The sequence below is a fragment of the Bombyx mandarina genome, chromosome 23, assembly GCF_030267445.1.
Source record: "Bombyx mandarina strain Sakado chromosome 23, ASM3026744v2".
Lineage (NCBI taxonomy): Eukaryota > Metazoa > Arthropoda > Insecta > Lepidoptera > Bombycidae > Bombyx > Bombyx mandarina.
The window spans coordinates 16,680,849-16,703,901 of NC_143229.1; the positions used below are offsets into that span (position 1 = coordinate 16,680,849).

At 34.4% G+C, this 23,053-nt stretch overlaps 2 protein-coding genes and 1 long non-coding RNA gene across 12 annotated transcripts in view; 2 read left to right on the plus strand and 1 right to left on the minus strand.

The window, feature by feature from the left end:
• LOC114246566 (fatty acyl-CoA reductase 1) overlaps positions 1-23,053 on the minus strand; it is a 272,794-nt gene that overhangs the window by 124,261 nt on the left and 125,480 nt on the right. The gene's annotated exons all lie outside the window — the stretch shown is intronic.
• Positions 10,979-18,368, plus strand: LOC114251823 (esterase FE4-like). Of its 3 annotated transcripts, none has more exons than XM_028186220.2 (4): positions 10,979-11,517; positions 14,486-14,624; positions 15,575-16,863; positions 17,339-18,368. In XM_028186220.2, the coding sequence occupies exons 1-4, from the start codon at positions 11,465-11,467 to the stop codon at positions 17,496-17,498; spliced, it is 1,641 nt and encodes a 546-aa protein (XP_028042021.2). In that variant the 5' UTR covers positions 10,979-11,464; the 3' UTR covers positions 17,499-18,368. The 3 variants fall into 3 exon arrangements, with proteins under 3 accessions (XP_028042021.2, XP_089593927.1, XP_028042022.2); XM_089737801.1 differs by having other exon boundaries at positions 11,177-11,208; XM_028186221.2 differs by lacking the exon at positions 10,979-11,517 and adding an exon at positions 13,501-14,185.
• LOC149500231 (uncharacterized) lies at positions 18,473-21,353 on the plus strand. Of its 8 annotated transcripts, XR_016325257.1 has the most exons (5): positions 19,691-19,884; positions 19,963-20,231; positions 20,505-20,612; positions 20,696-20,744; positions 20,995-21,353. It is a non-coding gene; the product is annotated as an uncharacterized LOC149500231 (long non-coding RNA). The 8 variants fall into 8 exon arrangements; XR_016325263.1 differs by lacking the exon at positions 20,696-20,744 and having other exon boundaries at positions 18,473-19,884; XR_016325262.1 differs by lacking the exon at positions 20,696-20,744 and having other exon boundaries at positions 19,751-19,884; positions 19,963-20,139.

The window sequence follows — 23,053 nt, forward strand, 5'->3', positions numbered from 1 at the left end:
TGTGCTTAATAATTTCACCAGCAGATAACAAACACGTCTTCATAATACAATGCTGTATGTTTTCCAAAGGCACATCAATATTACGGTTTTACATAACAATAAAACCGATATTATGTGCCGAGAAGGAAAACATACAGCATTGCAGGAAGTTCTTCCTGGTGAAGACTATGAAGATCAAAGATGGCTGCGCTTCCTTTATACTTGCTGGCAGCACCTAGCGGCTAAAGATGGAACTAAATTGACTGTCTATGGTTGGACATAGACAAGGAATTTAAGCTAAGTACACACACTGCTTCTTCATAATACAATGCTGTATGTTTTCCTTCTCGGCACATAATATCGGTTTTATTGTTATGTAAAACCGTAATATTTTGAGCGTAATTACATCGGTCATCGTTCTCGTCGAACCCTTCGCTTGCGACGAAGAGTCCGGCGAGTAAATTAACCCAACAGACACAGCCCAATGAGTTTCTCGCCGGATCTTTTCAGTGGGTTGCGTTTCCGACCCGCTGGTAGATTCTGCGAAGCCCTGCTCTTACTAGGGTCAGTGTTAGCAACGTGGTCAGGTTTGAGCCCCGAGAGTTTTTTATTTGAGTGGCTATATTATTGCATGATTATTAAATTATTGAATGTGTATATATTTTAGGAACATTTGTACGTTTAAGTTATATTTTCTTTATTCATAAGAAGTGTTTCTAATTATAAGCTATATATCTTGCCTACTTTCCTCGCGCGATACATCGATGATTGATGGGCATTAAGACGCCACAGTGAAGGGGAACAAACATATTTTTAAAACTTAAGCTTCTGAAAGTAATTATAAAATTAAATTAAACTTAATTAAAATTAAAATTAGTTAGCAACTTTTGTGGCTGAGAATGGAATATCTTTTAGGGTCATGGATCATCTTGTTAAATGAATGCTGAAGACATTACCAGATTCTGAGATTTCAAAGAAAATCAAAATGAAATGTTCATAAATCCGCGTCGTAGGTTCTTCAATAGGATGCTTCAGTCAATTTAAGATAATTAAAATTAGCTTGTGAATGTTTTAGGGTATTGGGTCAGACGCTATGATGAGGTGTCACAATTTAGTATCCAGTCGTATTTTGATTGAATGCCCCACAATAATAGTTTTGAAATGTGCTCGCCACTCGCTACATTTTTACGAAATATAGAAACAATTGTCGGTAGACATGCAATTATTTAAACGCAATAGGGTATTTTTATTTAGTGAAAAAATGCTGTATTTTAAAGATAAATTATTACGGTTTTTTGTTTGTTAAAAACAATAAATATACAAATCTGATTTATCAACACTAGTATCAAAGTCCCTATTCTCAAATATTAAGTGTGTAATCTATGGTCCCTATTTAATTAATCATTATCAGGACTTTTTGGCGGGAACGCGAGGAGTGAAGTTGTGTGATTTGTTTTATTTTGTCTAATTAGTGTTTCTTCAGGTTTAAATGTGTAATAACGGTGGTTTACTAACTGTTTAATATCTGTGAAAGTGCACAAATGTGGGTAAATGAAACAAAGCCGCTGGACGTCACTTCTCGGGATCCTCCAAAAAGTCCAATGAAAAAGTCTCAGTAGATGACCACCATTTTACTGAGATTATATTTCATCCCATATCATTTCATCTCATTTCATTTTATTTCATTCCAGTTGATTAATGTCTCAAGATGATTAACCTTTTCATTTCACTCCATATTATAATTTTTCATTAAAATAAGAATATAAATAAAGTAAAATAAAATATGACCTACAAGTCTTAGTTACCAGGTCATAAAATCCCTTAAAAATCATCACTATCAGATCTCAAAAAAAAAATTTTTTAAGTGATTTTATGACTTCGTAACTGATACCTTTAAGTCATGTCTTACTTTAATTTATTATATTCATGTTTTTATGAAAAATGATATTATGGAGTGGAATGAAATGAAGACGATTAATTTGAGACATTAATCAACTGGGATGAAATTAAATGAAATGAAATGAGATGAGATGGGATGAAATATAATCTCAGTAAAATTGTGGTCATTTACTAAGATTTTTTCAGTGGACTTTTTGGAGGATCCCGAGAAGTTACGTCCAGCGGCTTTGTTTCATTTTTCCACATTTGTGCACTTTCACAGATATTAAACAGTTAATAAACCACCATTATTACACATTTAAACCCGAAGAAACACTAAATAGACAAAATAAAACAAATCACACAACTTCACTCCTCGCGTTCCCGCCAAAAAGTCCTATCAAAATGGGGTTGGCCGGTTAAAGCTTTTCTCAGATGTCGCCAGCGTAGCTTGTTCCCTTGTCACAGAGAGCCGCCATTTTGTGTGTTTTGCGTTCGTGCTATTTCGGCATTTTGTGACTTTGATACAGTTTCTAAGTAGTGCTAAACAGTTTTACAACATGTATTCCAACTGGATAGTTAAAGAATTAAAGGAAGAGTTGAGAAAACGTGGTGCATCTTTACGAGCAAAAAAAGTGGATTTTGTCGAAAGGTACAATGTTGATGTTTTATTTTAACTTAGAAAACTTCTCTCAAACTGTTTCTGGTAGCTATTATAATAATAATATTAAATTGTGTACCTTAGGAACTTTATTCCTTGTAGCATGTGCAAAAAGAATTGCTCATATTACACACATTACCTACCAACTAATGTATTATTTTACTTTTTTCAGATTAGAGCTATATGACCAAAATTTTAATTTTGAAACAAAATGCTCTAGCAAAGTATGCATATATGATTTGCTAGTGGAGCCATGTGGCATTTTCATTAGCCAAGAGCGCCCATATCTTGCTGCATCTCCTGATGGTGTGTTGGGCGAAGAAACTATAATTGAAGTGAAATGTCCATACGCTAGCAGAAAACATGAAATAAATATAACAACGGTGCCTTACTTAGAACAATGTAACGGGATATTGTCCCTAAAAAAAACCTGCCCATATTATTATCAAATCCAAGGGCAGTTATACTGCTCAGGCAAAACATACTGCAACTTGTAGTCGCAGACGACTGTGTAGTCGTCGTGGCCTAACGGATAAGACGTCCGGTGCATTCGTGTTGAAGCGATGCACCGGTCGTCGAATCCCGCAGGCGGGTACCAATTTTTCTAATGAAATACGTACTCAACAAATGTGCACGATTGACTTCCACGGTGAAGGAATAACATCGTGTAATAAAAATGAAACCCGCAAAATTATAATTTGCGTATTTACTGGTGGTAGGACCTCTTGTGAGTCCGCGCGGGTGGGTACCACCACCCTGCCTATTTCTGCCGTGAAGCAGTAATGCGTTTCGGTTTGAAGGGTGGGGCAGCCGTTGTAACTATACTTGAGACCTTAGAACTTGTATCTCAAGGTGGGTGGCGCATTTACGTTGTGGATGTCTATGGGCTCCAGTAACCACTTAACACCAGGTGGGCTGTGAACTCGTCCATCCATCTAAGCAATAAAAAAAAAAAAACAAAAAACTTAGTCATTTACACCTACAAGGACATCAGTGATTTATGTTGAAAAAGACAATAATTTTATAAATAATATGTTAAATAAATTAGATATCTTTTATGAAAATATTTTCAAAGAAGCATTGTATGAAAAATATCTGTATTATAACTATACACACTTGTCGAAATAAAAAATCAGGAATATTTTTAATTATTTTTATTGACAATTCCTTCTCTAAAATTACATAACATTACACATATGAAATTAATCGTTCAATGTGAACCCTCTGACTAACTAATTTTTGATCTATCTTTAACTGAACACCTGGGATATGTGATTTACCTTTTAAAAAAGATGGGATATTTATACTAATTCCTTTAGAGGCAAACAGATCCTGTACATTAAAACCTCTGTCTGCCGTAATACTATCTCCAGAATCACAAATCTGCAGCAGCTTACTTTGTTCTACTATCTGTCGATCACTTGCAGAACCAGCGTAGCCGTTCGAAACATATGATAATAATCCCCCTGGTGAAGCTCCTACCAAAAACTTCAAGGTATTTTTATGTTTATAAGAACTAAATGACGCTTTTTGAGCATCAGGTTGACTAGGCTTCTGTATGCCTATTTCAGTCTATCATCTATAATCACCCTTGTGGAGGGATAATGTGTTCTAAAACAATTAGGCATATAATAATTTACTAAGCTGCGGCTAGGCCAAATGTCAATTAGGCTCTAGATATCACTGACAAAATTTATCCATGTTACAACAAAATTAGACACTTCAGTTTTACTTACACCGAAAATTTTACTTAATTCAAAATCTGTTGTGTTTCTTCTAAGCTGAATTAGTAACATTAAAAACTGATCTTCTATTGATATGCCGACCCCTCTACTCCAGCGATACTTTATATCATTTGACATTGGCAAAAGTGTGATTAAAACTAATGAAAACTTAGATGCTGTTTCCAACCCGGTGTAGTATTGCACTGTCTCATCGTCTGCAAGTAATAGCTCTGTAGAGAACAATCTTAATATATTGAATGTTTGAGTTTCAATAGTAATATGATGCCTTGTAATTGTTTCATCTATACTAGAGTTATTATTTTCTATTAAAATTTCTTGCGAGACATTTGAATCAAAATGCACATTGCTGTGATCTTCAAGGGGTACTATATCTTCACAGTATTGGGAAGTGTTGGGCAGGATAAAAAGCTGTTTTTTAAGGTTACAAGTTTGTAACCTTTGTTCTCTACTTTTTGTTTCTTCAGAAACTGGTTTCATATTCCATGAAAATATAGATGGTACAGCACCTTTCTTCAGATATATATGTTAATGTTTGACACCTAGAACACAAAGAAAAACATTTAAATATACTATCACAAGGAAACCTGACCATAGTTTCAAAATATTTGTTATTACAATGGATGCAGCGATTTAGATAAAACTTTCAATAGTAACAGCTGATAATGAACAACAGCTCATGAGGAATGTGTTTCCTTCAGTCTGATTTTGTGTTTGTTAAAAGGTTCCTTACAGCATAAATCTACTTGCAAAATATGTTAGCAACTAATAGTGTGCCTAACTAATTATTATTGGATTTTTTAAATAAGAGAACAAAGATGTGTGCTACACCTAGTCATGCATTATAAATATTTGACAGAAAGAAGCATACCTGTGTATTTACTAATGTTTTCATAGTCAGATTCCACAAAGTGTTTACGACATAACCTCGAACTTTTTGTGGGAGTACTTTTTTCGCGTCAAATGGCCTTTAACCACAGTCTTCCAATTTTCTTGTCCATCGGGAATTGATGTACTCCAATTTCTGAGCATATTGGCACAAAACAACGCGTCATTGTGCTTAAAATAATTTTTAATCAAAAATTCCAATACAAATATTGAATGTTATGGGAACAATGCACACCAGCGCCACTTTGACAGTTGCCAACCCCATTCTCAAATACATTGTACCATAGATTATACACTTAATTTCATAGATTATACACTTAATATATTCGAGATAGATGCGCAACTCTCATTTTTATTTTTGCTTTAGTTAAAGCCCGGTCCAGCAGGCGTCGCTACGGTCGATTATTAGTCTCCCTACCCCCCACCAGGTGGCTTTTTTAGTAATTTTAATATTTTTAATAACTCTCTTTATGAAAAAATCTTATCGTTTAGAATCGCTGAAATTCCCGGTAGTACTTAAGAGATATTAATGAATGTTTGATTGTGTTCAGCATTCTAATCGATAAGATCTTTTCATACAGAGAAAACAGTTTTTTAAAATAAAAAGCTGTAATTCTCTGTAAGCTATTTAATTTCCCTATATTACAAACAATTTTCTGTTAAAAGATTGTATGAACGTACAATTGTATAAAATTTCGAATAACAATAACTCCTCTAGATTAATCCTGCTAGTGTACTTATTAACATTAAATCGAAAGTTATCTAAAAGTTAATTAAGTCTAGATAATCAAATATTCAATGTCAATTAAGTCATTTGTGCGAAATATAAACATGTCAGCTTTCCATTACAAACATAGTAGACAATTTGAATTAAATTTAATAAATTTGTTTCTTAACGATAGCAGTTCTTGCTTAAAGTTGATCGTGACAGATCATTACCTTGTATGAAAATATTATATCTATAAACACTACCTACGCTTCGTCATACAATAATTGTCATTTAAACTAGCATTGTAGAGATAATACACACACTAAAGTGAATACTAAATTATTCTTAGCATTCTTATAAATATTTAGAAATTTAAGAAACGATTAACCCACAATCATGTTCATAACATGTGACATTTTGTTCTGCACAAACGTTTTGTTACATGATTTGAAAAACAAAAAAAACAAAAAATGTTTAAAAAATGTAATGATGATTTAAAGTACTCTTAAATATTGATAGTTTGTACTTAATGACGCTTATAGTAATCTTAGACATGATTACATTAGTTATACTTTTATTCCCTATCTAAATTATTTCTATTCTGACGTTTCTGATGCTTTAGCTTTGGTAATACTAGATGAAACAAACAGCAGATTGAAAGAAAATCATCTTAAAGTTAATTACATTCATTACAAACCATTAGTTTGCATTTTGTTACAAAAGAAACTGATGTTCGTTACATGCAAATGAATTATAAACATACACATGCAAACATAAAATGTAAATTTATCTTTTAATCCAAATTAAATGTACATTAATATTACATCTAAATAATAGAAAGGGTTTCGAAAATTTTTATTGCAGTCAACAGCAGACGAGCACGCAACCCGGCTCATGATAAGTGGTCACCAGTGCTTATAATCTTCAGCAGTGCCATAGGGGTTGCTGTCTATCACTTAAGTTTTAATAAATTATTAATATACTCAGTCACAAGCATATTGATTTCACATAATGAAAATGTAAGAAACATAATCATGTTTGGGCATTTTCATTTATACCTGCTCATACAGAAAACACAACTTAGCAAATATATTCCACAGTTAATCTAAATAATTGCAAATAATGCTTTTGAAGACCGTTGACTTTTGATCATTAATTAAAATCATCTTCTCATAGAATTTACAAAAGGTTATTTACAAAAATTTATATCAGTATTTTCATATATTACTAACTTACTAATTACAACTATTCAAACGTAACACTATAACCATAAGATCTAAACAACCTGTTTTAAAACAAAATTGGCATCAATTTAGTTCTTATGAACTATTTCAATTATTAATTTATCAATTATAAACATATTTAAAAAAAAATAAGATCCCTTGAGAGTTCACGTTCCTTGCTGAATCAGTTTCTCTTCTGAAACGGAGAAACAAAGTATCTTAAGTATGTAACAAATATTGAAAAAATACGACCATGAAAAATTTTGTGTTAATGTAATCATACTTACAAATTAATATATTACATAACACGTTCTGGTTCAAATATAGTGCATCAATCTTTTCATGTTTCAGACATTTTAGTGCTCCTTATAATTTTTCCATAAAATTTTGTCATTATCAAACCTTTGTCTACAAAAATAAAAACATTTTATATTGGGTAGAAGGATGAACGTGGTCACAGGCCACTTGGTGTAACTTGGTTATCAAACACCAGGAAACAAAACGTGAATGCCATCATCTAACTTTGGATGTGAGATCAATTGTGCTGTATTTTATTTAAACAGGAAAGCATGACTGATTGATCATTCCAAAAAACTAGTTCGGGCCCACTTGACAATAAGCATATAATACGCTGAGTTGCAAAACATAAATACTTCCACCCACTCGAGACAATTTTATTATCTGAGGTGTGTGTGTGATAGTACGAGACTTAATACCGACTGTTTTGATCAAAACTTAACATATATGATAGCTAGGCAGCAGAAATAGGAAGGACCATTAGTTGGTGCTAATTCATTTAATTATATTATGAATAATAATTCTGTTAGCAAATAATATACCGGGAAAATAGTGTAAACTCACTGTTATCAAGGCATCCGAAATAGCATTTCATTTTCGATCTTCGAGGCATGCTGATTTTTATTAATAAACTTTCTGTAAGAAATGAGTATTGAGTACCATGACATGGGGTAAATTGGGACAAACCTGCGGAAGATTCTCAAAGTACTTGTAGCACGGAATCTACCTAATTTTCTTTAAGGTAATATTTATCAATGTATAGAAGAAAAACCAAGTTAATTATGGAAGTACTAAACATGAGTTAAGTTGGTCCCAAAAATTCGTCAAATTAAATTTAAAATAGTGGTTGAAAAGTGCGTTTTAAAACAGCTTAAAGAACTTTTAAAAAAAGTGATATTATCGTTGTTTTTTCAATAAGATCACAGTTTATATAAGTTTTTAATACACCTGGAAATACCACAACAAACGGTAAGTTGCAATATTCTTATTTTAAATACAATATTTCGACAAAATAAAAAATGTATATTTTTTCCTTTCTTTTTGGGGAAAATTGGGACGTATGTAGGGTAATTTGGAACGAGACTGGAAAAATTAGGGACGAGAAAACACAAAATTGGAACGCCAAAAGACAAAATAGGGATGGCTTGTTAGGGTTGTCACTGATATCTTATAATAGATTTTTTAGCCTATACTATCACTTAATTGCGTGATGTAAAGAAGGTTAATGTGTTTATAAGTTAGTTTATGTAAGTATTATAGGTAAAAGAAAAGTATATATATAATTACTTTTTTTTCGCGACATTTACCTTGTAATATCTGCCCGGTCGTATGTTCTTTATAGCAATAAAAAAAATTAAAAGTTAAAAGAACTCAAACGAATCAAAACTTTTGTTATTTCAGAATCTATTCACGCGTCGAATCATGATTTTGTTAACATTCACAATGAACACACACAAATAAAAACAGGCCTCAGATTTTAAATGTACCATTAATTAAAAATCCGAGATATCCAATTATGAGTGAGTGAATTAATTGAGTTTAGTTATTTCGCTTAGAAAGAATTTCTTTTATTTTTGTTATTATTGGCAGTAATCAGATAAAGCTGTTTTTTTATCTTATTCACCTGATATCTTACTCTTGCTCAAAGATTATTTTGAAAATGTTGATTAAATAAAATTGTATTATTGCATTTCCAGTCCTTTTGTTTTCTATTTTTTATTCTATTTTATGATTTTGTTTCAGAGTTGTGATTTTTAAGGAAATTAAATAATAATTTTATAAAATATAACATGCACATACTTTTTTTGATAATTGTACTGTTGATTATCATTCACGTCACATCGCTTCGGAATAGAAACTAGCTTAATTTACACTATGTTGTGTATTGTGCTTAAATTATGGATTGTGTTCATCATTTCGGTCCATATAAATAATTATATGGCACCTACCTATATATCGCAGTACTGCGAGTTGACAACCCTTACAAATATCCCAATTTAACCCTTAACCGTGTCAATTTACCCCGGACGCTGGGTAAATTGGGACGGCCATTATTTTACCGATTATTTCTTTAAAATGAATAATTAAAATAATGTAACGGTTTTTATCACCTAGGTACGTTCAAGACTCAACTTATTTCTTTGGTTGAGCAGTGACTATTTAATTGGAACTATTTTAAAATTCAATCTGAAGGTCGATTTTGTCCCTATTTACCCCATTGTACGGTATTGAGTATGAGATTCTGTAGTTACACAGGCTTACGAAACGCTAACGAAGAAAAAAGTATTGGAGCCAAGTTATGTCTAAAGAGAATTCAAAACGGAGTTTCTCAATGTCTAATCGTCTAATATTCTCATAAAGCTAAAAGATGCTCTAAATTAATACTACAACGTAAAATAACTCACACAAAGACAAAAAAAAAACGATTTAAAAAATTAAATCGTTACGACATTTTGAAAACTTTTTTTTTTTTTGAGATTGTTTTACGGCCCTGGAATTTTGAAAACTTCAAAGCAGTGTTTCCACTTACGTTTTTTTGAACACATTTTACCCTAGTTTCTTTTGAATTTTCCCTAAAATTTCCTAGACAACTTTCATGAATCCTTTATATAGAAAGCATAAATAAAATACAGAAAATAAACCACAGCATATTATTTAATGTAGGTATATATAATATAAACGCCCCCAGAAGATCATATATCTATAGGATTAGAATTTTCAAGGAAGTCGACGCATTGCTTTTATATTATTTTGCTGCCTAACACTGTTCGGTCCTAAAATTGAGCAATTGTTTGCTGGCAAAGTTGGGAACTTTCTATGAAGCAAGCCGTTCAGGGTTTCATTAGAAAGCCTGTTTCTTTTGTCAGTTTTTACATTTGAGAACACTGAATAATCTTTCCACCTCAGTCTTTGAAGAAGGAACTGCTAGCAAAAGTGAAATGACAATTACAAGGTTTTCGTAAATGAAATTACCATGATAATCTTTCATGGTACATGAAGTACCTGTATATTACAATACAAGTAAGTTCTGGTGACATCAACGAAAATAGGTAAATAAAAGTTCGGCGGATTATACTTATTGGGATTCTGGGGAATCCCTAAGAAAAAAGCAGTGGCTTAATCTATGATTTACTTTACTAGAGGGTTACTGTTGAATCAAACCTTCTTTATAGTTTTTATACACAACTCTGTTTTATTCTTTTACTTGTCAACTCGACTTAATGTCATTATCTCTCCATAAAATAAAATGTTCATTGTTTTACTTTAATTATCGTTTATTTTAAAATTCACAACAGTTACTAGTATAGGCTTTGCTTTTTACCCCGAAATATCCTAAATCCTGGTATTTTTTAAATTGTCTTTATCATCCAAAATATCAGCTATTTTTCCCTAAAAAAGGGAGAATTCCCTAAAAGTGGAAGCACTGCTTCAAAGTACGCTAACCTTTTTTATTGAGTCAGAACTCGTATCTGCCATCTAGTGAGTTTATTAGTTCATTATGGCCAAAACGTTTCAAAAATGACCTCGCCGGTTCCTAAAGATGACGCTAGTTGAATGTTCTTTTCCTTTGTATGGGAGTTGCACCCCCAATTTGTTATCACTGAATTACGATTAATAATAACGCAGGTTTAAGTATTAAGTTAATTTAATTTAACAAAAAACTGATTCACGAATATCAATCAGGTAAAATTCCTGGTTAATGGTGTGGTAAATAGCGGTAGTCGCCGGTGCTCTTACAAGCGACGGACCACAATGGTTATCTTCAGGCGATACAACAACACAGCACATGTACACAGTGCATGTTCTACACTAGCATTGCACTGCGTTCGGGTTAGTTGGAACCCCATAAAATATAGACACTGGTCAATTTCAGATCAATCTTGACTATGACCAAATAAAGCTAATGAAAGTAACTCTCAGAAAAAAATAGTGCTTGCGAAACACAAAATTAGAGCATATCATTAAAATATATTTGAAATTTGAAAATCCACGAGTATCTGGAAATCCCTACCATATTGCATGAAGTTAAACAATACTCCGCCAAGTATAAGAACTCTTGACAGCACACCCAAACCCGTTGTCCGGTATGCTCTTGCATCCAAATCTGGTTAGAAGACTCAAGAGAGTTACTCTAATAAGGTGAGATGGAGCATTGGCTTTGCCCCTCCAAATCATAACCTCTCGTAACTCACCTGATTATAGTCGTGTCGACTATTGCAGGTGTTAAAGTAGAACATATACATACACAATATCGTCTTTGCCCTAAGGGCACACGGGGCCCGTGCCCAGGGCCTCCATTCTTAGAGGGCCCCGAAAGACCGACAATTTCTCTCACACGTTTATTCTCAAAACATTTTTGTCGAGCGCATAACACTTTTTTCACAAATCAGTAGTTAGAAGGTATTTAGAAGGCATATACTATGCCTATAATAGAAGATTCAACAGAAATCCCGAAAGAAACCGTTATCGAAATCGTAACCAAAAAACCAGCAGCATTCTAATATCATTTATGACATTATATCATACTGTATCTGATTACGTATAATAAATGGTCATATTCAGTAAAAAAATGTTATTATAATTCCCTTTTTTTACTTTCCAAAAGGGCCTCAAATTCTTGTGTGCCCAAGGGCCCCATCCTAGCTTAAGACGTCCCTGTACATACACACATATATATATACCACAATACAATACAATACACACATAAATAACCACATTTCTAGGCAGCAACATAGTCACACTTCAGAATTCTAGAATTGTACTTGTGATAGGGTTTCTTATGAGCACAGATGGTTAGTTATTGCCTATTTCTGTTGTAAAGCAGTAGTGTGTTTGGATTTGACGGGTAAGGCTGTGTACTATAAAATTGAGTCTTATATTGCAAGATCAGGGGCTGTATTATTTTATTAATGTGTATTGGCATGGTAAACACTTAAGACTAATGGGTGTGAGCTCGTCCACCAGTGTGAGCAATAAAAAATATATCTTATAATTATTTTTTTACACCCAGAATACTGTTAGTTTTAGAAGTGTATGTCTATTCATTAAATTTAATAACTTGAGCTCAGTGTTATTAATTTTCTGTCTACTAATGTTTGATTTTAGGGTAAGATAAAGGTCGAATCCACTTTTCTGGTCTCCCAATTCTTACCTGCTTACCAGCTTTATGCTAGATATTGTCATCCTTCTTATGTATGCCTCAACATCTGGCTGATTGTTATGTTCATTGGTTGTCATGAAAATTAATTAGAATTTACATAGGAACACTACAAATGGGTATTACTTGAATGCATACAAAATGCACTTTGGTTTAATACACAAATAATGATAATACTAAATTAAGTTTTGGTTTTAATATCCAAGGGTGATTAAATATCCAATTTAATATCCAAGGCTATTTGGCTTTAGCGACATTTTGCAACTTTGCAGGAGAGCCATATATAGTTAAAATTTTGGAAAAAAAATCATAACAAAAAGACTTCTTCAGCTATTCAGCTATTAAACCAAATAGTCTTTCAATGCTCCATATAAAGATAAAAATAAAGCAGCCTTTATTAACAACCTTAATTCATATTTAGGTACATACTAATAATGTAATGTTTCTAAACATTTGACATCAGCAAATATTGTTTTGCTTTCGCATAGAAAGTAGTCATGTTGTAGTCTGCTCGATATGTGTTTGCATAAATCAGAACATGTTAATTGAATGAGACTGTAATGGAAGAGTTTGATCAATTTACAGGATTTCCTCCTGGTTGATAAGTGGTTACCACAACATGAATTACAGTCTGAATGCTGTCAATGAGAAAGTGGGAAATGCTTAGCACACATTTTATTTTATAACTCCATTCCATCCATATTCTATTCTATCTATTTTATTTATTATAATACTCCACATTCTATTATGATTCATAAGGGTATGGAGAAACAAGTATACAGTTACGATTGGTTGATAATGCTATAGATAAGTGTAAATAGACATGTTTTAACAAAAACCGACGTCAAATAGAAAAAAAAAGATATTCCAAAACAAATTAATATACACTAAAAACAATCATCGGAATCGGTTGGCGTGATATTGAGTTATTCATCTATTTGTCGCGTAGGTACGTACTTAATGCAAATTTAAGACTTTTATCGTTTTGTCATGGATACCATTATCAGAACTGGACTAAATTGAAATGGGACTACACGAGAAGCGTCAGCTTTCTAATAAAAAAAAAAACAATCATCAAAATCGATTCATCCAGTCAAAAGTTATGAGGTAACAACCATAAAAATAATAATGGCATACAGTCGTATTCAGAGCCTCCTCTTTTTTGAAGTCGGTTAAAAGATGATTAGTATGCTAATTTTTGTTGAATTATTAAGATATGAGGTTGAAGTCTCCCTCAATTGTCTTATAAAGTCGTATTTCCACTTTCTGTACAACCTAAGAACTTTTGTCTGTTATATTGAGCTCATGTTCGTATTTTTTGACAAAATATTTAACAAAAAAACAGTTCATCACATACTTTATATATTCCCCCCGGTGAAGGTCATGCGGCGATCTGAGGAGGTCGAGGCCGCACGGCGTGCTATCAGCACTCTAGCGTGCCGCCAAGAAGAAATATCAACATCCTGATAAAAGAGCAACCGGTTGGCGGTAGATCGCATCCTGACCCGGAAGGCTGGTTCTGGTCCAGTGGGGTATTTCCGGACACCAGCGGCACCGTCTGAGCGGCCTGACGGGCTGCCGTACCGAGACGGCTGACGTTTCAGAACCTTCGTTTCGCCTCGAAGTCTCCGTCGGCCGGGCGTCCTTGGGGTGAGCTGCGCCGTCTGGCTGTAGTGTTGACCGCGGTAACCCCCTTACCTCATCCGGGTTAAGACCTCGGAGGGGATCGGACGCTTGGGCGGAGAGTGCAGGGGAATCGTTTAGTGGGTAGGGGCCTGAAAATTTCCTTGGGCCCGCGGTTTCGCAATCGCGGACCAGCCCCACATACCCCGGGCGCCCCCGAACCTCCTGCGAGGTCCCCGCGCCTAAAAAAACTTGATATATTAGTAATCGTACAAAATGAATGCTTCATTTGAAAATGTTAAACTATTATTAGGTATATATTTACAGATACAAAATGTCATGCATAGTGCAAGTTGAGCAGGGTTTATTGGAGGGAACGAAGCGTCAGAGCTGCCGTGGTCAGTATTACTATAGTTTTGAGGGAATACCGTATGCGAAGCCACCTATTGGAAAGCTGAGATTTAGTGTAAGTTGATGGTGTTTTTTTTATTTATGTCTAAAGTTAAACGAAAGTTCTGGATAACCAAGTTAAAACTTACTCATTTGGAAACCTCAAGCCTCGAGACGAGGACTAGTGAAAGCGAACTCTAACTCCGTCTTAGACAATTAGAACATAAGGTCAGTCGCACCAGCTACCTGCGGCTGATCGCCTTGCGGATGGTTCTGGACTGTCCAATAATGCAACACTGGACACGTGTGCATTTTGAGCACTCTTGATCCAAATCAGCCTTTAGGTTAAGGTAGTTTTGACATTCATTTTTATCTTTAGTTTTATTATTATTTTATTCCGAAATTGTAGTTATTGTTTTTATTGAAGTCTGTTATACTATATAAAATGTTAATGATTGTAATATGGATGCAAAATCTGAGGTAAATGAAATAAATAAATAAAACTTATGAGTCATTAGTATTATGTAATAGTATTGATCAGTAAGTACTAAACCGAGTAAAAATACATTTGAATCCCTGATCTAGATCAACAATTTATTTATAAAACTCATCGCACAATCCAAATATGAGTTTTTACTGACTCACAATAAGTTTCCTGAATTCGTAATGACAAGTTTTCTCTTTGGGTTGCTTGAAGTACTTTTTTTTGTACTAAGTTAACCCATCGACTCATGATGCAAGTTCGAGATGCTTCTGTTGGTAACCCAGCCACATAGGTAATATTGATGCAATGGAAAAGCTAATGCTTCTTGTGATTTAAGACAAAAGCTTAATGGCTAATGTTATATCTGTATGTGAGAAGCTATTTATACTTTGAGACGTAATGAAGATGAGCTCTGGTGTTCGCCAACGCCAGATCGTCGTTACATTCTGCATGACTGATGTTTGATTGATCAGCTGTAGCTTAATCTGACATACGGCCTTTTGCGAAGCATTTAACTCAAAGGCATTGTTTCAAAATTTCAGAATCCACAAGAACCCGATCAATGGAAAGGAATACGTAGCGCAAAAAGTCCCTCAAACAAATGCACCCAATTAAATCCTTATTCTAACTCAGCGTTAGTAGGTTCGGAAGACTGTTTGTACTTAAACATTTACACGCCTAGTTTGCCAGCTGAAAAACTCGAGAAATTACCAGTAATCTTCTTCGTCCACGGCGGTCGTTTGATTGTAGGCTACGGAGATTATTATACACCGGATTATTTGATTAAAAACGATGTCATTTTAGTAACGTTAAATTACAGGTTAAATGTGTTAGGATTTTTGTGTTTGAATTTACCGGAAGCACCTGGTAACGTTGGAATTAAGGACACCGTCTACGCATTACGTTGGGTCGGTAGAAATATTTCTCGTTTTAATGGCAACCCTGGCAATATAACGGTTTTCGGTGAAAGCGCCGGTGGGGCCATTGTATCTTCGTACTTAACCTCAAAGATGACTGTTGGTCTTTTTAGTAAGGTTATTGCGCAGTCCGGAAATTCAATAGCTGATTTTTTTGTGATTAACGAGGATCCTATTGAGAAAGCGATAAAATTGGCGTCAGTTTTAGGCAAGGATTTGAAAGATCAACAGTCTTTATACGAGTTCTTAGTACAGGTTCCGTTAGTAGATTTGGTGAATGCGTTCACCCAGCTAGAACTGAGTCGGCCGCCTAGTATTATCAATGCGTATTTCTTACCGGTCGTCGAGAAAAAGTTCGATAACGTCGAATGTTTTTTCGAGGAACATCCCATAGTGTCCATTAAGAATAATAGGGTACAAAAAGTGCCCGTAATAACAGGTTATGTCACTTACGAATCGGCGCTGTTCGTCCAAAAAGACGACTCTGGTAAGATCGTATATGTAGACGACTTTCATAATTTTATCCCTCGATTCTTGGGTGTCAAAGAGAGCACGGAAAGATCTAGAGTTTTCCAGAAGAAACTACGCGAATTCTACTTTGCGGGCCGGGAATTGAATGACGATTTGAAGATTGATTATTTGGTAATGATCACGGACGTGTATTTCGTTAGGGATATAATTTATTTCGCTGAATTACTATCGAAACACAATCCTGAGGTGTATCTATATGAATTCGGTTTTGACGGCAACCTGAATACGAGGGTTATGAAGAGTTTGGGAGTGAAGGGAGCGTCGCATGGAGACATCGTTCAGTATCAGTTTTACAGGAAAAGCAAAGCAGAGAAATGTGGGGAGGCTGACGAGAGAACGATTGACTTCTTGAGCGAATGCTGGAGTAATTTTGCTAAATACGGGTGAGTTGAAGATTTTGAGTAGTAGGAAACTCATGTAACCGGTGGTAGGGTATAGCGTTCCTACTTAATGTCTACCGTGAATTGGGTAGAAAAGGCAGACTTCCACCTGATGTTTTAAGGTGGGTGACCGTATCGGCGTTGTGTTGCTTACGGGTTCTGGTGAGCCGTTTAGTACGGACTGGACTTCAAGCTTCTTTACCCATTTCGAAAAACAACGTAGCACTTATTTTGCCATACATTAGTTTTGTAAAAGGTCATCGGCAATTTCCTATGTTGATTAGGGCTTGTTTAAAACATTTTTAAGAGTCATCTTCGCTCCTCGCGCAATTAGAATGGGCAGCCAGGAGTCAGGGGAGGCGATGCGTGACTTCTGCGAATCTTTCATCTCGCAGAAAGAGGGACTAGGCAGCAAAGCTCTTATAATATCGCTGTTATGACTGCGAAGCGTGGGTACTTAGTAATGTAAACTTTTCAGCGTACCAACATGGAGAAATCAGAAAACAAAATGGCTGCCTTACTCAACGAACAATAGACGGACGCTAGTCATAAATGACGAGATAGAATTAAAGAGAGACGTTCATTTGAATCGCATTAAGTTCTGGTACGATATGATCAAGGATAAGAGTAAATTGTGAATTAATTAAAATTAAACGGTGGTGGTTATTTCATTGTGCCAGTATTCAATGGTGGATAAAGAATGTAACACTATACTAGGGAAAAAGCGTTTCACTCTCTATACAAAAATCATTTGATAGATAGATAGGCTGCCACTTCTCGAGCCGAAAGCTGAAATCGTCGACCGGGAAATCATTAATACCGCCCCAAGAAATAAAATACGCAGTAATGTACCTGATTTATGAAAAAAAAAAACTTGAAAATCTGATGTGGAAAGCCTCTACTTTGGTAACAACTATAATGCCTTCGACTGACTCAGAATTAGGTTTGAAAAAAAAAGAACGCATGTATCCCAAAATTGATTAATATTTGCGTTTAAAAATAATAAGCGTGTAGAATTGTTTAATCCAAACAATGTTGATCTGAAACATCTATGCCGTACGTAAAACCGATTGATGGCGTGGCGACGCATCGCCACGCGCAAGCGACTGTTTCTTAATATTAAAATTTAATTTTTCATTATACCACATGAATTTCGTGTCGTAAGCCTTATCCGTATCCATTTATTTCCACCATCAAAGTGATCATCAATACAAAACATTGACAAACTGACAAAAGTACATAGCAGATGTCACCTCAATTATAAGTGCAATTGACAGCGCATTGACCTCTTGTGAGTTCACATGGGTAGGTACCACCACCTTGCCTATGAAGAGTGACCGTGTGAAGGGTGGGGCAGTCGTTGTAACTATACTGAGACCTTAGAACTTATATCTCAAGGCGGGTAGCGCATTTACAGTTGGAGATGTCTATGGGATCCAGTAACCACTTAACACCGGGTGGGCTATGGGGCTCATAGCTAGTCCACTCGTCTAAGCAATATTTTTTTTTATATACAGTCAAAACCGTTTACTGCGACATCGTTTAATACAACATGCCGGTTATAATAACCAAGAACAAAGATCCCGGCTGAATGCCTATGACCGCCTTATTAAAAAATGTCGTAACATTGGTAATAACGACATACCTTATAAAACGACCACATTTAACTAATATTTCGGAGAATTAGATCTGTTAGAGCGACCGGCTAAGCTGTATTGTAAACAATTTGAATAGGTATCCACATTTGTCTTCAATGGCTTTTAAAATCAGGAAAGAAAACAATAGGATTTAGTTTAGTGTAGGGTCTTTTCTAATTCTTAGAAACAAAACACGTGCATGCGGTAGTCAAAGCCCGTTTCTTCATATCTCTTCAGTTAGTTTGTTACTTATCTATACACAAGACGCACCAAAACTTTGTGGAGTTATTCGTGAAACTTTCAAAATGTCGCAAAGAAAAGAAAACAAATTAATATTAAAGAAAAATCGCGTATTATGTAAATATATTTTTAAAATAATTCCCTACCGATTTGTTTGTACTTGCACGATACACATTAAACATCACCGGTTGTTACGACTATCGGTTTTTACGACTGAATATGAGCAGTCCCTTCGATGTCGTTATAACAGATTTTGACTGTATTTATATATCTCGACTGCATTTGATTACATAATTATGCATTGATTACTTTTGTGCATCTATACTTGTGTGCTTAGTGCGTGTTTTATGGAGTTTGAACAGCGCTCCTACGTTTGCAAATTTGAGTTAACTGTGTCCATAGTGCGAGTTTTTTAACGTTCTCGATAGCGTAAACGTGGAACGTTTGCCTACGTTTGCCGCTAGGGGCGCTGTTCGAAGTCAATTCGATTTAACTTTTACGCTATCGATAACTTCATAAAACTCACACTAAGCACAATGCGCTGTTGAAATGTACTAATAAGCACGCGACACCTTTTTCGTTCCTATAAAAATTGTTGGTCTGCCGTGCGATTCTCTAAAATTCAAACAAGAACTCGCATCTCACTACGAAATTCTCCATCACTTCGCATTCGCAATGGAATGACCTTGATTTGGCATTCTGTAAACACTAATCTTAATTACCCTGCCTCGAGCGAAGTGAAGTGACAACGAAGTTTGTTTACAATACTACTAGGGATAGCCGTATACACGCAAATGTAAATCGAAGCTTACCGGTTTCAGTTTTTCTTTGTATTTAGAAGCATTCTGTAAGAAAATACTATGAATTTAAGCTTTGGTGTCTAAACCACATCTAATATATCTAAAAAGAAAATTAAAAGTCATATATTTTATGAAATTAATTGTAATTTCTGGCTGTACGCTAAGTTCCTTTGCGTGCACTGGCGAATACCAGAATTAAAAAACAAAATTTTAATTGTTTTCAAAACAATTTCGAGCGGTCGGAAGCATAGATTATACACTTAATATATGTCGGAAGTTTTTATTTTGCTTTTTCTAGATTTGTTGTTACTTTGTGAGTGAATTTAACGTTAAATAAAAATTATGAGGTAAGTAAAAGTTAATTTGAGGCTATCAATGTTTCATCCATTCGTTTTTAATGTAAAATTTAAATATATTACCAACAGATTTAAAGAGCGTTCTTCTCATCCGACATTGGCGCAAATAGAGGCATTGATAAACGTTTTGGGTTAAAAGCTAGCGAAACAAAAGGATTAATAGAATCTCAACATGTTCAATAAGAGAACAAGGATATTAAAAAAATATAGGAACTAAATTCTCTTGTCAGTTAAGATCCATTCCCGGTGAGATATTTAGGACATGTTAACATATATTTATGTATGATATATCTATCTACAACGTTTTTATTGATGTTCTATTTTAACAGGGCATGAAGGTAATTTATTTGTATCTCAAATTCACCAACAAAAAAATTATTTTGAATTAAATCATTAACAATTTAGGTATTGCAAGTTAGATTGATGTTGTTGGAATGTATTTATTGATGCAGAGGTGACTGTATCTATGGTAAAGGGTGTGCATACTGGTACAGGGGTGGCAGGCAGTGCCAGAGTATTGACTAAACTGACATTATGTTGGCTAAAGGCTGCATACTCAGTTTAAAATAAATGAACAAAATTTAGGCATAACCTATTTTATTATATTTAAGGAACTACAACAGATTGAAAATACTAATCCACATCATCAGAATATTGTAAGGAGAATTTATAGCCCACTCGGAAAATGTATCAGTATTGGAACAATCGCAAACATACAGGTATGTATGTTATGCCTAATTATCTGAAATAAATACCTAAACAAAACTTGCATTTTAAAAATTAATATTTATTGCCTTTTTAGCATTGCATCAAGAATCACCTATTTTGCAGTCATCATCCTCTAACTAAATGCAAGTGACTTCTACTTATTGTGATGCTACTACTAGTAGCTCCAGCCACAGTAGGTCTCACATGTTAGTCAAGAGATTGGGTTGATATGTGTTTATTCAGGTCAAAGTACCTATTCATTGAACCACCATATTAGGGACATCGATTTGTGTATAATGCTGTTACTTGTAAATAAAAACATTTTGTTGCATGTATTGTAAACATTGTATTTTACCTAACCTTGTTTTTAAATAAATTTATTATTTTTTTCAGCACCTCAACACCTGACCTGCTATTTCACCACTTTTACAATGAAAAGCAGAGTGTACTCAAATTACTGAGAGAATTTTGTGGATAGAGGAACTGCAGGTGAAGATTCAGGGTGTTCATATGCGTGTCGTCCAAAGCATTTTTGAACACAGTACCATATATAACTTAATGAAACTTACAACCATGGGGGAATGAATAGTCGACAATCTGCAAGAAGGATGAACTGTTGGTGGAATTAGCACATGCAGCTAGCAATTTTAAACCTGTATTTCCACTTAAGTTACTGATGCAAACAAATTTCAAAATTATTGTATATAACTATTGAATAAAACTATAATAAAACTATTTTTATAAATCATTAATTTATATTTGAAGTTACTTCACACTATAAGTTAGCTATTTAGTAAAATTTAACAAAGTAATTCAACATGACCACCATAATGTACATGTAATCTCATCATCTGAAATCATGGGAACTGGCAGCTCTGCACAATTGCAAATGTTGTGCAAAACACAACACGCAACAACTATTTTTGCTATCTTATCAGGGTGGTAAATTGGCACCCTATAGATCAGCAAACACCTGAATCTACTCTTTAACATACCTATTGGTCTTTACACTGAGTTACGGGCAGTGGAATGAAGGCGGTGCTACAAAGCTTCAGGAGTATCTTCCTCCATATTAGCAATAGCTAGCTATTATTAGCAGGTATTAGCTAGCATAGCATAGCGTTATCGCCTATTTCTGCCGTGAAGCAGTAATGCGTTTCGGTTTGAAGGGTGGGGCAGCTGTTGTAACTATACTGAGACCTTAGAATTTATATCTCAAGGTGGGTGGCGCATTTACGTTGTAGATGTCTATGGGCTCCAGTAACCATTTAACACCAGGTGGGCTGGGAGATCGTCCACCGATCTAAGCAATGAAAAAAAAATTAGCAAAAGGTGTCATAAGGTTGGAACGTTGACAATATACAGAAAGCCCGAAAAGATGTTAAATAATTATAATGGTCATTACTTGCTGTCATTGACTAATCTAGTAGATTTTATTTTGTTTTGATTATAACTGAATAAAGTTTATTTAAGATAAATACTATATTTCACAATAACTTATAGCAATATACACAATTACAATTTAACTGAAATGAATACAATCTGAATACATAGGTTCTTAATACACATTTCGTTTATGGATTACATATCAGAATTTCGAAAAATATTAATAGCTTTACAAATTGTACATTTCTTGCATGATATTCTTTGCGACAGTAAATCCATTTTTTATTGGTAGCAGATCTTTTTAAGGCCACCAACTTCCCATCAATACACCCAATAACCCAAAGGATTCTAAATTTTTCATAAAAACTGCAATATTTAGCATTACATTAATATTGGTAATTTTTTATGAAGAAAACATTTTTTTATTTAGCTTAAACCTCTCCTCCTCCTCCTTGCATCGGTTTCCTCATTACTGAGGGTCGTGGTCATGGCCTTGAAACAGTTTGTTTTTTATAGTGCACCGCCATCTGTTCCTATTTAGCTTAAACCACCTTCTTCTTTTTTCTTTGCTTTTCCTTCAACTTTTGCCATTCTTGAGCATTCTGTGGGAATCTTAAATATTTATATATAGTTGCTGGGTTGTTCAGAGCCTCCACAACCTCAGGTATACACTGGGATGTCTGGGACAAATGTGTTCTTATATTTTCTTTTATGATTTTTTTGGTAACTTCAATTGGCCAAAAATAACAAGGTGCACAATAACTGAAACTAAGAAATAATCATTAAACAATACACATAGTTATTAGAGAATCTAATTTGTATTCTTTCAAGATTTTTTGGTAGATTAGTTTAGTGGTATTGTTTTACAATAATGGGAGAGTTGGATATAAACAAATGGGCAAACTTTAATAATATGTTATAAAGTACCTATTTTGTACATAAAGACACAATCTTACCACGTGGAATACCTACCTTTAGAAGAGTTGAAAGTCCTTTTCAATGGCTTTTAGTGGTCTTCATCAAAGGGTGTAATTCACACCCTAACTGGTTCATATGATCCTTCGAC

What these genes read in the sequence shown, in the direction of transcription:
- LOC114251823 (XM_028186220.2), top strand. Translation starts at nt 11,465, where the DNA reads ATGCTCTTGCATCCAAATCTGGTTAGAAGACTCAAGAGAGTTACTCTA. An exon ending in TTGGAAAGCTGAGATTTAGT is followed by an intron (nt 14,625 to 15,574) that starts GTAAGTTGATGG and finishes TCAAAATTTCAG; the next exon opens with AATCCACAAGAACCCGATCA. An exon ending in AGTAATTTTGCTAAATACGG is followed by an intron (nt 16,864 to 17,338) that starts GTGAGTTGAAGA and finishes TAAACTTTTCAG; the next exon opens with CGTACCAACATGGAGAAATC.